At 32.1% G+C, this 16457-nt stretch overlaps 1 protein-coding gene across 1 annotated transcript in view; it reads left to right on the forward strand.

Moving 5' to 3' along the window:
• Nucleotides 1-16457, forward strand: part of LOC124360984 (glutamate receptor ionotropic, kainate 2) — a 63358-nt gene that overhangs the window by 16542 nt on the left and 30359 nt on the right. Inside the window, 6 exon segments of the mRNA XM_046815020.1 lie at nt 780-932; nt 3255-3449; nt 8572-8708; nt 8710-8773; nt 11604-11703; nt 15392-15569. Of these exon segments, the coding sequence (XP_046670976.1) occupies nt 780-932; nt 3255-3449; nt 8572-8708; nt 8710-8773; nt 11604-11703; nt 15392-15569 (827 nt within the window).

Raw genomic sequence — 16457 nt, forward strand, 5'->3', positions numbered from 1 at the left:
ATATATGGACATATTTTAACCCGACTTACTACACATCAAAAAAATATTACACAATTTTGAATTTGCATGAACAAAATATCATATGCCGTAGTGTGCTGCAATAGCTATGACAGTAGTATTACCTGACTATAATTAAAACAATTGAGTTTTTTGGATACTCGAAATTAGTTTCCTTTGACATTGCAGGATGTCATATTTATAGCAGCTGGAGGAACAAAAATCAGAGATCGGGCATAAATGTTACATAACGAACCATTCTCTCTGTTTAGAGAAAACAAATGAGCGCAGGGAGTCAAGAGAGATCTACTCGATATAAACATATTTCCATTTTAAAATCATGATCCCAGGACTCTATCATATTTCATTATAAAAGCTTTTACTAAAAAGATTAGTAATTAAAATTTATATACCTGCACACTAGTCTAAAATATTACAAGTATTACTGAAATCACTAGAACTGTACTATCAATGATTGTATCATTTTGCGGAGATATTCAATTTAATTCATTGGTGGATATAAAAAAATTTTCGATTTCCGACTTTAGAGCCTCAAAATACTTCTTTGAACTTGAAACACAATTATTCGGGAATTGGCCGGGAGGATCAAAATGTTCTCTAATTACCATAACTTATCACAAGAGTGCTTGAAATGTAATTAAAATATTACACGCCGATGATGTTTTAGTTTTCTAGCATCAAAAATGGTGTGCAAAGCCGTGGGTAACTGATAGTTACATAGGTTTTTTTCGTTGTGTATATTAATCAGGTGTGTTGTTTAGATGAAGAATATCACAGTAAGTCAAGCCGAGCAACTACTGACGTCTATACTACAAGATGCACGTTACCCTGATACTCCCTTGGTGTATATGTGTGATTCGTCAGCCACAGCCAGTAATGATACCAGGAGCAGTTTCTACCAACTCCTAAATCAAGTAATTCAGCAACTATACGTTCTTCTATAAAATATCTCATGGAAGGTGAAACATGTTGATCATCTCTTAAAACTAATCACAATGATTAAAACTCTCTTATACTAACTTATACACTAAGCGTATTGGATATGATGTGTGAATTTGAGTGTGACTTTAATATTTCTAGACACGATCTTTAAGCATGGTGGGCTAAAACGAGTTTTCTTCATGTATCGTAGTTTGATTCAATGTAGAGTTTACCTGCAGTCACCTTCTTCTTAGTGCAGTGTCTGGAATCTGACACTGTCACAGACTTGTATTTTTTAATTATACACCTGATGACACAGTAAGATACCTCTTCAACCAGATTACGCTTCATATGTAAGACCGTTACAGCGTCAGATTCCAGACGCAGCACTAAGAGAAAGGTTATCTGGATATTAATTTAATATTGAATCAACCCGACCGACAATATCATCGTTATGGAGAAACACCTTTTGATTTTAGTTGCACTGATTATCCTTAAAGTAAATGTGATAGGTTGCATTCCGTTTTATGAGAATGATTTAAATAAAAAATTGTAGATGTTTGTTATTTTTTTTAATCATAAAATTACTCGATGAAATTTAATTCGGTTTTCATTGTTTGAAGTGTGTATTACTTGAACATTCTTTTAAGAAACAACTCCCGTTAGTATGAAAAAGAAGCGTGACTAAGTCAACAATTTTAATCTTATTAAAGATCTATAGCTACTACTTTTGAAGCTCTGCAGTCATCTTTAATATTTATAATTGTAATTTTACTGATTCACAAAAAGATGTTCGTTTCTTTTCGTGGACTAAGCATTAAAACTAAACAACACACAAAATAATCTTTTACTCTGTCTTTGTAGTTTTAAATTACACATTAAAACAAACGAAATAACCAGGAATAATCAGATTATAATTAGAATTTATAGATAAAACTTTCATCTTTAAATCAGATATTTTGTGAAATAAAAAGATATGAAGAGTTATCTGGCTATAATTTAAAGCCTAATGTAAAGTAATTTTTCATATTTTTTTCCGGTAGAGTGGCTTAGAATCTATGAAATATTTTGATTGTTTCTTTATTGTTCTGACTTGAGATTGCCATGTTTTATTCAAATAAGTAATTAACTTGCACAATGCAATGTGTTTATTCCCTGAATAACAAAACAACAAACTTTGATATATTTCTGTCAAGACGAGAGAAAATCTATTTACTTCTTGAAAGAGAGGATAAAAACCATTTTACAGTTTAATTGGTGGGTTTAAATAGATAATCAGGATGTCTTATGTCTCATCAGCATATTAGTAGACTGTTTATCAAAATTAGAGCCGTCTGGGTTGAGTTAGTCTTATCCAAATTAACCTTCTCTTTTTAACTCGTAACAGCCATATGGACATAGGAAGATGTTAACTCCTTGCACATAGAGTTTCTTTCTCTATTATATAGGCTGATACGGGTTAAAAGCAGGAATCAAGATAATATGAAAATGAAATAGACTATTAGTACTGGGAAAATGAACTTAAATTACAACCTGCAGGGTTTTATTCAATGCTGATGCAAAAGTCATTTTGGCCACATGATAGATCATGACAATGTTACGTGTACTTAAGCAACTTTTGAAACTTACAGATATTATGTAGGCTAAAAGCCACATGGATTTAATTATTAGTATTAGAATAAATGCCAGACACTACAGATGCCTCATGAAGTCAGTTGAATTAGTAAAGAAGAGCTGTATCACTTCTAATAATGATTCAATTATTCCGTAATGTTTTTATTATATAGAACCGTTTTACTACACAACCCTCCTTCTTTTCTTGACTTCTGTTCAATCTTTTCACTTAATATTCCATCTGTGTTACTAGTAATTTAAAAATTAAGGTAAAAATATGATGTAGCATCGTAAGAAGCTGTTGAGATTCTTCTGTTAACACCCTTCTGTTAAGGGTCTTTGAATATCTGTGAAATGCAATTAGTAAAGACATGAAACCTTAGTTGGCATCCAGTCGTTGAATGACCGAAGCATTTCAGTGATCTATGGATATTGATGGACACTGGAATCTTTATTCAAATATTGTAATATCAGCTCGGACTGTATTCAAGCTGATGGTGCAATATTGCGAGCGGGTTAGGTCTGATAAAGTAAACACACTGTGTTTAGCCGGACTCTTGTAAAGTTTTATATAGCCAGTTTCAAAATAAATCGTGAAATAGCTTTCTTCAAACTAAACTATAAATTTAAGGACAAAAAGCTAATTTAAAATTGCAACATTTTAATGTATGCTTATATTAATACATAGGAGTTTCTTTCAGACTCTATCTACGCATCCCACCCTTGCCGCGTTGAGTTCCCCAGAGACCAGTATAGTTCCAAGGATAACCTTCGATGTGAACACAACGCTTCAAGGGGACAGAATTGGCTCTTGGTCTGTGGAGGACGGTTTGACCCTAAATATAAGCTACCTGATAGTTCCCGTCAAAAGGTTCTTCATGGTGGGAGTTATACAGGTAACAGGAAGCAGGTTGTGAATAAAAACTGCTAAACCACTTACAAAACTATTGTTTGTTAAGGCATATAGGATTTTTTGTTAGAAAAACGTTCATTCAACTTCTTTTAAAATAGTACGTACGGTTAAATAATCTTTGGGAGGGACTATGGACACAGGAACTATTTCTGGGAATTACAACTAGTATTTATTTACCAATATAGATCTCATTTTCCAACTCCACAACCTACTTTTAGTAGAATGAAGTGTAACTACATCCGAAAGGTTTGCATGTTAAGCTGTAAGAATTTTAAGTTCGCTCAAAAACTGAAATAAAACAAAACACATATTTTATATGCTTCAATTGTATCATATGATGTAAAATGCAATAATCGCTTGTAAAAATAAGAATATAACTGTCATTAAGGGTATAAAAATATAATAAATTACACCATTATTAAGTAACAATAACTTACTCCAAATGTAATGTATACTTTTATAGGCTACCTTTAACTTGCTTCATCCAGGAATTCCAAGCAGTGATTCAATCTCTTCTATTCTAAATAACCATTGCTTAAGTCGTTTTAATAATATATTTTAAATTTTTAAAGTTTTCATAACGTCTAGTAATTTATTAGAAATTCTAGATGCAGTAAAATTATAGGTAGGATTTTGTAAAAGTGGTTGTACAAGGTTTTGGGTCAAACAATGCTTTTCTATTCCTAAGTTGATGTTTTTATTCATTTATTATCACGAGGCATGTTATAAAAATGCCTCATTACACTAAAAAATAAACATATACTGTAATGGAAGTATTTTTAAATTTTCAAAAAGAGGAAGTGAACACTCAGTTTTATTTATAAAGGATATTAATCTTATGAAATGTTTTTGAAGAATGTAAAATCGCTTAATGTTTGTAAAATATGTCCCTCCCTAAAAAGTTTTCCACATTTAATATACTATATTCAAATTATATATATATTATAGTATATATATAATACGGAGCAAGTACTTTTTGTGATTCAATGTTTATTGAAATTTTATATATATATATATATATATATATATATATATATATATATATATATATATATAAATATGTAACATTTGTAACAAGATCTCATTACACATACCTATTAAAAATAAAAGTATTTAAAAATGTAGATTAAATTGATTTAAACATTTATTAATATTAATTTCCCACTAGATTCTATCGTCAATTTGAATTCCTAAATATTTTTTGGATTCCATTTTTTCTACAACAGCACATACTTGTCCCGCAAACTCCCTGGTAAAAAAGACAATCAGTACACTTATATTCCAGATTATCATAAAAGGTGATGTTCTTCTTCAAATTAAAATGTACGTACTTGGTTTTTCTCCACTTAACAGCATATTAATAATGGTAACCCACCATTGAATTGCCTTAAGATAGTTTTCAATTGCTGATGGAATCAGATCCCAACTTCTACCAATGTAGTAAAAGGCTGTGTCATCGGCAAATTAAGTAACTTTATCTTGATATCTAGCATTACATAGATCATTTACATAAATTATGAAAAAGGATGCTCCTAGCACTAATTATTGAGGAACCATTTGCTTTATTATTCCCATTTCACTAATTTGGGAATTTATTTTTACACACCACTTTCTTTATTACTTACTTAGCAATAATTACTGAACCATTTATAACATAAAAATCCTGATAAACGGTATCGAATTCATTTTTTATATATAAACAACCCACTGATACATTTTTTCATTAATTCTATTATAGATATCAGTTATAAAATTCAACAAAGAACTTTCATCTCTTCCCTAAAGCCAAATTAATTCATGCTAAAAAATTTGTTGCTTTCTAAATCTTATTTAACTTTTGCTTAAAAAAGCAAAATTGTTTTCTAAAATATATACTTAAGAAAAACACGAAAGCATAGATTCGAGCTAGTATTGTATATGGGTATGACTACTGAAATTTTTGGACGGTCCGGAAAAAACCCTAGTCTTAAACCTGAAATTAATTTTAAAAATTATAGCCTAACTTCTAATATATTACAAGCAATTGTTTTAATAGAAATATACTAGTCTCATCAATTCCTAGAGCTGCATTATTTTTTAAAGATTTTATTGCACTTTCCATATTCTGCGATAATAAGGTACCGATAAAATAGTTTTTCATTGCTGGAGAATAGTTTTTTTTTCAAAATCAGCGAAGAGAACCCAAGAGGTTGAGTATTGCTTAATCGAAATTGTCTACTATGTAGAGAAAATAACTGTTAAATTCTTTAGCCACTACTATAGAGTCTTTCTCAGTCATATAACCCACCTCGAAACACACTATAATTTTATATCGTTTTTTTCAGTGATTTCATTAACAGTAGTCTAAGTAGCTCTGGATTAACCTTGCACCTGTGAAATTTATTTAAATATAATTAGTTCTTTTAATTTTTAATGAATTCTTAAATCTTAAATAGTATTTTTAATTGTTAATTACTCGGAGGTTTTTTATTTTATTATAAAAATAAACCCATAATTATTTCTTAACTTATTCCGCTCTTCTTTTATATTTTTATAATTTTATGAAGTAAATTCCTTCTTTTTATTTTTATGCAAAGTGATTAATTTATCCAAGGTTTAAGTTTCTTCTTTTTAGTTCTATTCTGTATAGGTATTAAGTGTGTGAAATAAAACCAACGAAAATGTGAAAGAAATAATCGAAAGCAGAGCTGTTTCAATGATTGTGCACAGGCAAGGGAGGCAAGGTATAGAACATCTTATTTTATTATTATTATTAAGGGCTCTGAGTATAGTTTCGAGATTATACAAACGGGAGACTTGTAGGGTGTTCTTACGATCAAGTGGTACTCTAACATTGCTAAGACCATTTAATTTACCTTTCCATGTTATACTTTTTTCAAAACCAAAGTAATTTTGACATTTTCGATCACATTTAAAATACAAGACACAAAAAAAACCTTGTAATAAATAAATTTAAATTATTCCTATTCAAAAATTTTCTTTTTTACTCTTTTCTAAAATTATTTAATTCTCTTCCTCAGTATATTCAAATCAAAATGGGTTAAAACCATTTAAAGAACCACTTATGGTTCTGGTTGGTCGGTAGAGCTTTATATATTATACAGGAGGTCCTCGGATGGATCCCGATATGATTTAGTAGGTCCAATCGCATTCTTAGGTAGCTTATTGTTATTGTTATGTTTTGTCGCTTTTCCTAAACCTTTTGTGTGTTTGATATATAGAGGGTGCCGTATATGTCAGTTTCCCCATAAATTGGGATATTTTGTTTCGATAGGTTGGTAACAATGTTAAGTTGACAATACGGAGTAAGTTCATTGTTATCTGTTCCAGTGGCTGGTGTAAAGTGACGCTCTTTGCATATGTTATTTGTTTGTGTGTGTTTTTAAAATGTTTACAACACATCAACGAGTTTATATCCTCCAGTTCTGTTGGTAGCATAATAAAACTATTGCTATAATAAATGAAGAATTAAGTGGTAAATATCCAGGTGTCGCGATATCCACTCGACAGTATATGCGGAAGTGAAGTAAGAAATTTGAATACCCAGGAAGCGTTTTAAATGCCCTGAAGTGTGGTCGTCCACGATAAATTTGCAACGAAGAAAACCTGCAGACAGTTGCTCAAGCTTTTGAAGCCAGTCCCGGTGAATTGACTCCTAAGGCATCTGCTGAACTAGAAATATCAAGAAGAAGCGTGCAAAGAATGTTAAAGCAATACAAATTTAAGACATACCGTCCATCTTTAGTACAAGCGCTTCACGAGGATGTGAAACAACAATAATAATAATCCGCTTAAAGGCTGATCCAAATTTCTTGCGATCAATTTTGTGGTATGATGAGGCATGTTTCAAACTAAATGTGCGCGTTAATCGGCATAACTGCGTGTACTGGTCGGATGTAAATCCTCATAACGTAATCCAAACAGAACCCAAGTTGCCTGGTGTTATGGTATGAGGAAATGTTTCGAGTACTACACTGATTGGTCCTTATTTTCTTCAAGGAAATGTTAACTCAGAAAGTTACTTACGGTTCCTGCAAGAAGTAGTAGTTTACGAGCTCAGAAACTATCCTGTTTTCAATAGTTCATCGATCATCTGGCAACAAGATGGTACTCCAGAACATTTCGGTATCCAAGTTTGAGATTTTTTAAATAACACATTTAATAAATGGATTGGTCTCCGTGGTACAATTGATTGGCCTGCGCGCTCGCCTGACCCCATGTGATTTTTCACTGTGTGGTATTAGGTATTATAAAAGAGAGGCTGTTTATGCTTCAAAGCCCCAAAATCTTGACGAATTCAGAGTCCTAATTAGAAATGTATTTGAACTTGTTAATAACGAAAAACCTTTATTGCTAAAGATTTGTGATTCTGTTCACAGTCGTTTTATGAAGTGTATACAATAGTATACAAGTATGTATACAATGTATAGAATTGTATAAAAATAAAGGTAAACATTTCGAACAACTGCTATAACATTGTATGGTATAATGTAAGTTATATATATATATATATATATATATATATATATATATATAAAATATTGAAATTAAATAAGGCTAATGCCATTTATACAATTTAATGTAAATAAAAGTCGTTTGACAGGTATTTGGTCTTCCGATCATATGTTAGTTTGCTTATTTAAAACGCATATGTGACAGATACGGCCAAATACAAAATAATTGAATCGTAAAAAGTGAGCGCTCTGTGCTATATGATTAATATATTATATAATGAATTTGTTTTCTTGCCTAAAATTGTTTTATTTAATTAACCTATAACGTCTTTAAATTTCTCTTCTGGAGGAACTAACATACGCGCCACCCTGTATAAGATATACATATATACAAGTGTATACAAATAACCTAAATGTTATTGTAAGTTTAGGTATTTTAAGTTTAATTGTTAACTTAATATTGACTAATATGTATTGACTTGCACAAAAAACTGAATGTTCAACTGTGCCAGCACAGATTCAATTAAATTTAATTTACCTTAGCTTACAACATAGATTTCTAAGAAATCACCCACAGCCTCTTTCACTGGAGTTGACAAGTTAAAAATCACTTCACCATAGCGCTTATTCCAATCATTGGTTATGTTTCAGGCAATCCCTTGGTCATATCGTCTCACAGGACCGACCCAGGACGGTACCGGAAGTGACGAATGGGGCGGCTACTGCCTTGACTTCCTGAACCGTCTGGCATACGAGTTGAACTTTGACTACCAGCTTGTACCCAGTGAGAGTTTTCGGTTCTCCGAGAGCGGACCGCGCCTGGGACGGACTTGTAGGGGACTTAGTCGCTGGAGTACGCTCTCTTACAGTATTATCCGTTCACAATTTAATTTTGTAGGTGATAGGAATAGTATTTCGTTTTAATACTAGATTATTAACAGGAACTCGTGTAATAAACTTAAAAACTTCTCGAATTTGGAATCCGCGTTATGAATTAACAATATTACGGTTTTGTAAATAAATTATAATAAACGAGGGAGTATAATAAATATTTCCTCTTTCTTCAAGTTGTGCCAAACATGTCAATAAGTTCAGTTATTTTAATCGTTGATAGTTATCAAGAGAAAAAGTGTTTATTATACTACGGTCTACTAAGTTATATTTTGTGTTCAATGGTTTTTCTCATGTTACTTACTCAAGTGTTGCTTTGACGGTATAACTAATATAGCCGCCCTAAAGATGCTCCTAGTATTGACAATACATTGGGTTCCGCTGATAATCCTATATCACCAGCCTCAAGGCACTATGCTGAATACACTGGCTTTGTCAGCAGTTCTGAATCAGGACTTTTGATACGCTTGAGGTTCCATTCACTGATTGAAACTCGTCTATCGCAGAAAGATAATCTTTAAAGCAAATGTTATAGGTCAAATGTTTCTCCTACTTAGTTGGTTTCAAAAACGATTATAAATTTATAGAATTATCTGCAATCCTTAGTTCATTCATAGCTTTCGAATTTTCAGCTAAAAAATATTTACCTGGAATTGTTTCCTTTATTTTGTGTTCGAGGTGTAGCACATGGGAGATCAATAAAAGTAAATGTACTTGCAAATCTTTACCATTAAGGACGGATTGACAATAATCATATTTGCAAAACGCAACAATTTGTTGTGTAAAGCACTTGATATTTTACAACTATACATTTTGATCGTCTTAAAATAACCAAGAAACATAACACCGTGATAGATATATAGCAAGGTACGCCACACCATGTGCCGCGTAATAAGCTTCGCTAAGATTGTTTGCGAAATTTCAAGTCTATAGCTCATTTAAGTATTGTATGTTCTGCAGGCAGCTAGACTCACAGACATCATAAGAATAGAAACTTTTACATCCGTCGTTAGGAGGAATACAGATTTTGTCAGCTTGCTAAGGCTTCAGTGACGCTCAGCCAAATTCATGACATAAGTCATTATTGTCCATGTAGAAATAAAGTTTGATGCAAAATTTGAAGACTGCAGTTGGTATTTATATCATGATTTTGTCGCAATTTTTTGTCGTTAAGTTAGGTTTCATAACTTATCGAAGTTTAAATTTTTAAGTTTTTAACTTAACGAGAATTTAAATAACAAAAGTTCCAATGAGCTAGTGAGAGTACTACAACTCATGAGTGTGCTGGAATCAAATCTTGTCCATTCTTTTTGCTCTTTAAATACATCTACATGTTAAAATCTGTATGTTACAAGTCCAATCGACTTCATTGGTTACTCATAAGACCGATGTACTCTAAAGCTCAGCCAAATCCCATGGAAAGACATGTACCATCGTCCAACTTGGTATTGGTATTTTATATATGAAGCTTCATCCAAACTTTCACGTCTCGTCTGTAGGTCAGTTCGGGTTCAAGACATCGTGCGTACAGACAGGCAGCTAGATATAGACAAACTATGAATGTCACTCATATTTCACGGTACTCAACATCATATAAGTTTTTAGAATTGTTATAAGCTGAAAATTAAACTATACTTACAGAATGAATTAAATTGAAGATTAATTGGCACACATATTAACTCCCATACGATAGTTTTGTTATTAATTAAATTTATACGAACCCGAAACAGTTTAAAGTAATCGTAAAAGATAACTTTAACCTGTAAAATAAAAACCTACCTAAATTTGTTTTGAATGTTAAAACACGTAGTACGTACCTTTAAAACTTATAAATACAGGGATTTGTTATTTTGTTTAAATTAAGTTTCGTTTAAAATGTTTTAATTTTTAACATCATATGGACTGTTTTATATGGAAAGATGGCATGGTATGGTAAGAAAGCTTTTGGAATATGTGACAGAAGCCCCCTATTACGGTGGATCTTTTAGAAATTACTTGAAACCGAAAATTCTGTCATAACGATGAGTGCGATAGGATTTCTGTGAAACTGTCTACAAATGTTAAATCTAGATGCATAATTCATTATTGTGACATTTGTGATTTTACTTGATTTAAGAGTTCTTTTAAATATTTAATTATATAGAAATTATATTTTGTCACAATTTTTATAAGGTACTTTACCATAAAAAATCTTTATAGTTCTTTTACATAATTAAAAAATGTAGCAAATATATTTTCTAAATAAACATACACTAACTTTCCCTACTGATTTTGGAAGCAGTCTAGCTCAATCGGTTATAAAAAAACAAGTTTACTCAACTATAATTATTTTATTTTATTGTGTTTAAGGCTATCACCACGACAGGGATAGCATCTCATGCCCAAGTATGATTAACTATAGCCATGACTAACAGTGTCAAGTGCAAATGGAACGGCTAATGATAGTTAAATGTTTTTCAGCGGACGGACCTGGATGTGGCACCACTGACAATGACAGCTGAGAGAGAGGAAGTACCCGACTTTGTAGCCCCATACTTTGAACAGACTGGGATATCCATGGGTATTGTTATACCTGCTCCCGTTAAGTACAAACGGAACCCCTAATGCTAGTTAAATGTTTTCCAGCGGACGGACCTGGTTGTGGCACCACTGACAATGACAGCTGAGAGAGAGAGGAAGTACTCGACTTTGTAGCCCCTTACTTTGAGCAGCCTGGGATATCCATTGCTATTGTTATACCTGCTCTCATTAAGTACAAACGGAACGCCTAATGCTAGTTAAATATTTTTCAGCGGACGGACCTGGTTGTGGCACCACTGACAATGACAGCTGAGAGAGAGGAAGTACTCGACTTTGTAGCCCCTTACTTTGAACAGACTGGGATATCCATTGGTATTGTTATACCTGCTCTCATTAAGTACAAACGGAACGCCTAATGCTAGTTAAATATTTTTCAGCGGACGGACCTGGTTGTGGCACCACTGACAATGACAGCTGAGAGAGAGGAAGTACTCGACTTTGTAGCCCCTTACTTTGAACAGACTGGGATATCCATTGGTATTGTTATACCTGCTCTCATTACGTACAAACGGAACGCCTAATGCTAGTTAAATGTTTTTCAGCGGACGGACCTGGTTGTGGCACCACTGACAATGACAGCTGAGAGAGAGGAAGTACTCGACTTTGTAGCCCCTTACTTTGAACAGACTGGGATATCCATTGGTATTGTTATACCTGCTCTCATTAAGTACAAACAGAAGGCTTTAAGCTTAGAAAAATGTTAAAGGTGGTAGAAATAGGTTTCTTTACGATTTTAGTTTTAGATTAAGAATCGTCACTTTTAGTGACTTTGTAAGTTTATGGAATATTGTCTGTTATGAATTTACTATAAAATTCTAGTAAAAAGTAGAAGGTGGTAAAAAGTAAAACTCTAAGAGAAGATTTAAAATTTCCTAAATTAGATCTCACACCCGTGTAGACTTTAAAATTTCCATTTCAATATATTTCAAGTGGTTCCCAAGATGGGAATATTGGTATTGTTTGTTCTGAATCAAAGATTTTAGTGTCTTAATTATTATATAACATAAATGTGGAACGAGTGCTGCATAGTAAGAACTTGTGAAATTAAGTATACGTTAACGAAGTAATCAATGACATAGTTTATCAATATAATTAACCAGGTCATGATATTATATATATATATATATATATATATATATATATATATATATATATATAAAATACAAAAGTTTTATACTAAACGATGCAATTTGAACCATAACATTTTATTCATATTAGCATAGTTCAAATAAATGATGCGATGTTATAATATTAAAAGGATAAGATATAAATAAGCAGATGTTGAACAAAATTATTCTCGATTTTTTTATAATCGAATCGCTTTGGATTGAGTATGTTTTTAACACTAAAAGTAAAGATTGATGTTAAATCTAACTAAAGATAGATGTTTAAAACCATAAGCTGATTACATTCCAGCAAACACATTAGCCGTTAATAAACTATTAAATATTAAAACTAAATCAGCTGATTGTAATAGACCATTATTGGATCAAATATCAAATAGTGTAGCCTGTCAGTTGGGTGAGTTGCATTTTAGTTCACTGACTGGGAGTACAATAATGAAAGATTTTACTGAAGAGGAATATTTTGATATCCACTACTTTTATGGAAGGCTACCACGGTAATTTTAAAGAAGCCCGGATGTAAAAATGTACGTCCAACACTTCCCAAATACAAAAGACCAAAATTTTAAAACATTAGCATTTTACATAATAGAGTAAATGAAGTATCATGACTGATCTTGGACGGTCAGAGTGCGCAGTTTCACGTAATATTTTACAGCGTATTGAAGAAAATCCAACAATTAGCTGCAGAGTAGCAGTCTGTTAATACGGTTCTTGTAAAAGCACAGTGAGGAGAGTTCTACATGAGGAGAAACCGTATCCATATAAGTCCCCAAACGTTCATGTTTTAACACGCTAAGTTACCCCCATCGTGTGGCCTGTTCTCGGTTGGTTTTTTAACAACCACCATATTGAGAACAATGTTTTTCTAAAAAAGGGATTTTTACTGAAGCTATAGCTCATTTTGGCCACATTTTCCGAGAGCATCTAAATAATACGCAGATGTGGTTTAGACGAGGAGGACCGACCTGTACACTGGACTTCCCGGTTCCATGCTCTCATGTCCTTGGACTTCTACTTGTAGGGCCACATAAAGGACCTTGTATCAGAACAAGTTCGTCGATTTCATGCTAATCGTGTTGCAGGCCGTAACCCTGAGCACGTGTTGTAAATAAAATATTGTTTTTTGTATCAATCTTATCATCATTAGTTGAAATGGTTTACGATACACTGTTTATTTTGGTATTAAATCCTTAGTATGCAAATAAAAATTGGGTAAGTTTTATTTATATCTGATTTGTTATTATGTAAAGAAATCAGTTACTGTGGTTTAAAATTTATAAAATTTATTTGCAGATGTGGTAAAATACTATCCCGAATTAAAAGGTCTCCCCTGAAAGAATAACGTATGTACTGTAGATTGTGCATTAAAAATTCAGAAACACATTTTTTCTTTAGGATCAAGATGCTTCATTCAACCTCACAATCAGTGGGTCTAATATAAGAAAGGAACTAGAAATTGAATATATGAAGACTGGCAATTTAGAGTGTTTAATTGGCTGAAGCAGAATTGGCATTCCTCAGTCTTTTGGAGAAAATTTTTAATTTTGAGTAACCCATGGATGACATCTACTTTCGATTTTGAAAATGAAGTGAAATAACAGTAAGATGTCTGACCTTTTAGAGTGAAATATATTTTAGGATGTCACGAAGAGACACAAAAATACTGTTGCTGGCATACAAATATTTCGTTGAAGGCACTTTAAAAAGTTTGTTATATAAAAGGAATATAACAAACTTCTTTCCTTTGCTTTATGGAATGATATATTCATATATGTTCGTATGTATTTAAATTGTATTTAAATATAATTTAGTTGCTTGGTACCCACTCAGAACTATGTAACAGGAAAAGACATTTACATCACGTAAATTAAATGAATGTATCTACTCTAAATAAATAAAAAGGATTAGTCGTTAAGTTTATTGAAAATCAACCTGCAATGAATTAACCACTCATTTGGGCTGAAAAGATAATATAAAAGAAGGATTATACGTGATATACGTGGTTACAGAGTTGTTTATATAAACTTTAAGTGTTATTTAATGTCATGTTACGTAACCCACATAATGTAAATAAATTTTCTGCAGCGACGCGCCACCATTAACAACGCCATGTTACCTACGCTTCATGAAAAAATGTCAAGTCTAAAGGTTAGTTAGTTCTTGGGATATTGTGTGGACAAACAAACGGATGTACAAAGGAGAAATTTTGTCAGCCCCCTTTGCAAACGGTCATACAATTAGAAGACTATCAATGATTTTAAAGCAAGTAAATTTTATGTGGTTTACAGACTGGAAACATAATTAAATACGTATAATTCCGCAATGGTAACCATAATCAGTGATTATGAGCTCTGTAAGTATATTTAATAATTTTATTTTACATAGGTTATAATTTGGGAAACAAAATGACAATATATAAACTGTAGTTTTAATAACTTTTACAAAGAGATATTTTATTTGAAAACGCTTGACTTTGATTGGCAACCGATAAATCAATTCAACCCATTTATATCAATAAAAGTCTGCCTAGACAACATTCTCTCAGTCATTCGTAATCTCCATCAACTTTACTTTCAAAACTTCCGGAAAAGTTACTCTTTATACTTATTTTCACGATAATACTGTTATCTCAGCACGTGCAACGTATTGTGAACAAGTTTTGTTGTTATGTCTTCTTTAATATCTCCATATTTTCAGAGTAAAATTATTTATTGACTTTGCATTTTAATAACCATAAAATATTATGGATGTTCATTTAAATTGATAAACTACAGTATTATTAGCTCGTGTCAATCATAAATTTGGTATAGACTCATTTCAGTCACTTACAGCTAGCCTGACTCGTGATTGTTAAGCAAATCTTTTGCTTTCAGTTATTCGAAAGCCAGAGCGGCGGACTTCCCCTTTCAAATTTATGACGGTTCTACGCCTGGAGGTCTGGCTCAGTATTGTGGGTGCCTTAGCAGTTACTGGTGTCATGATATGGTTTCTAGACAAATATTCACCCTACAGTGCCAGAAACAATAAAAATATGCATCCGTATCCATGTAGGTAAGTGTCTCATAATAACCGTTAACTCGTTAATGAATGATAATTATTGCTAGAATCATTAAATGGTTTCAGGGATAGTATTGTCCCTGCAGAAATAATCATTCTCAGCATCAATATTCATGCAGGTTTTGCAAGTTTCTCCCCCTCTCATTTTGTTTCTTGTGTTATGAAATAGTTTTTCTGGATAAGTATTCTCCCTACAGAAACAATAAATATCAGCGTCCATTACCATGCAGGTTTTACAAACGTCTCAGTTTCTCATAATAGTTGCTTTCGTCATAAAATAGTTTATCCCACATAGAAACAATAAATATCGATGTTTAGCTAAGTGTCTTTTCTGTACCATTATAGATGTTTAAGTCGTTAAATAGTTGGACAAGTATTCTGCTGGCAGAAAAAATAAAGCTCAGTATTCTTATATTAAAATTGAGTTTAACCACTGTTCATAGTATGCTCTTAATTTGAACGTTCATTAACCAGCCCATCATTGTTCGAACAAAGTACCAGTGAAAATTAGATTTCAGCCTCATTTCCTGGTAACGAAGGCAAAACGTGATTATGGCTTTTATACGCATATCAGAAATACTCTCCCCACAAAATGCTGGTGGAAAGTGTGTGGTGTTTAAAATAACAAAGTCAAAGTTATTCATATCTTGCAACAAAATATAAATAATTATTCTGAATTAATTGGATACATATTACAGTGTATAACATATTACTCGGCAAAACATTACTAATTCTGTCAATTTAAATGCTATTTATACATTTCTTATAAATATGTATTTTAGGAGAAGGGTCCATAAATTTATAACACTTCCATGAACATATTTCTCGAATATAATAGTTTTAAGAAGTGAAATGTGATGTCAACAAAGTAATTGAATGTAA

This window comes from Homalodisca vitripennis, chromosome 4 (genome assembly GCF_021130785.1).
Source record: "Homalodisca vitripennis isolate AUS2020 chromosome 4, UT_GWSS_2.1, whole genome shotgun sequence".
In the NCBI taxonomy this organism is placed as follows: domain Eukaryota; kingdom Metazoa; phylum Arthropoda; class Insecta; order Hemiptera; family Cicadellidae; genus Homalodisca; species Homalodisca vitripennis.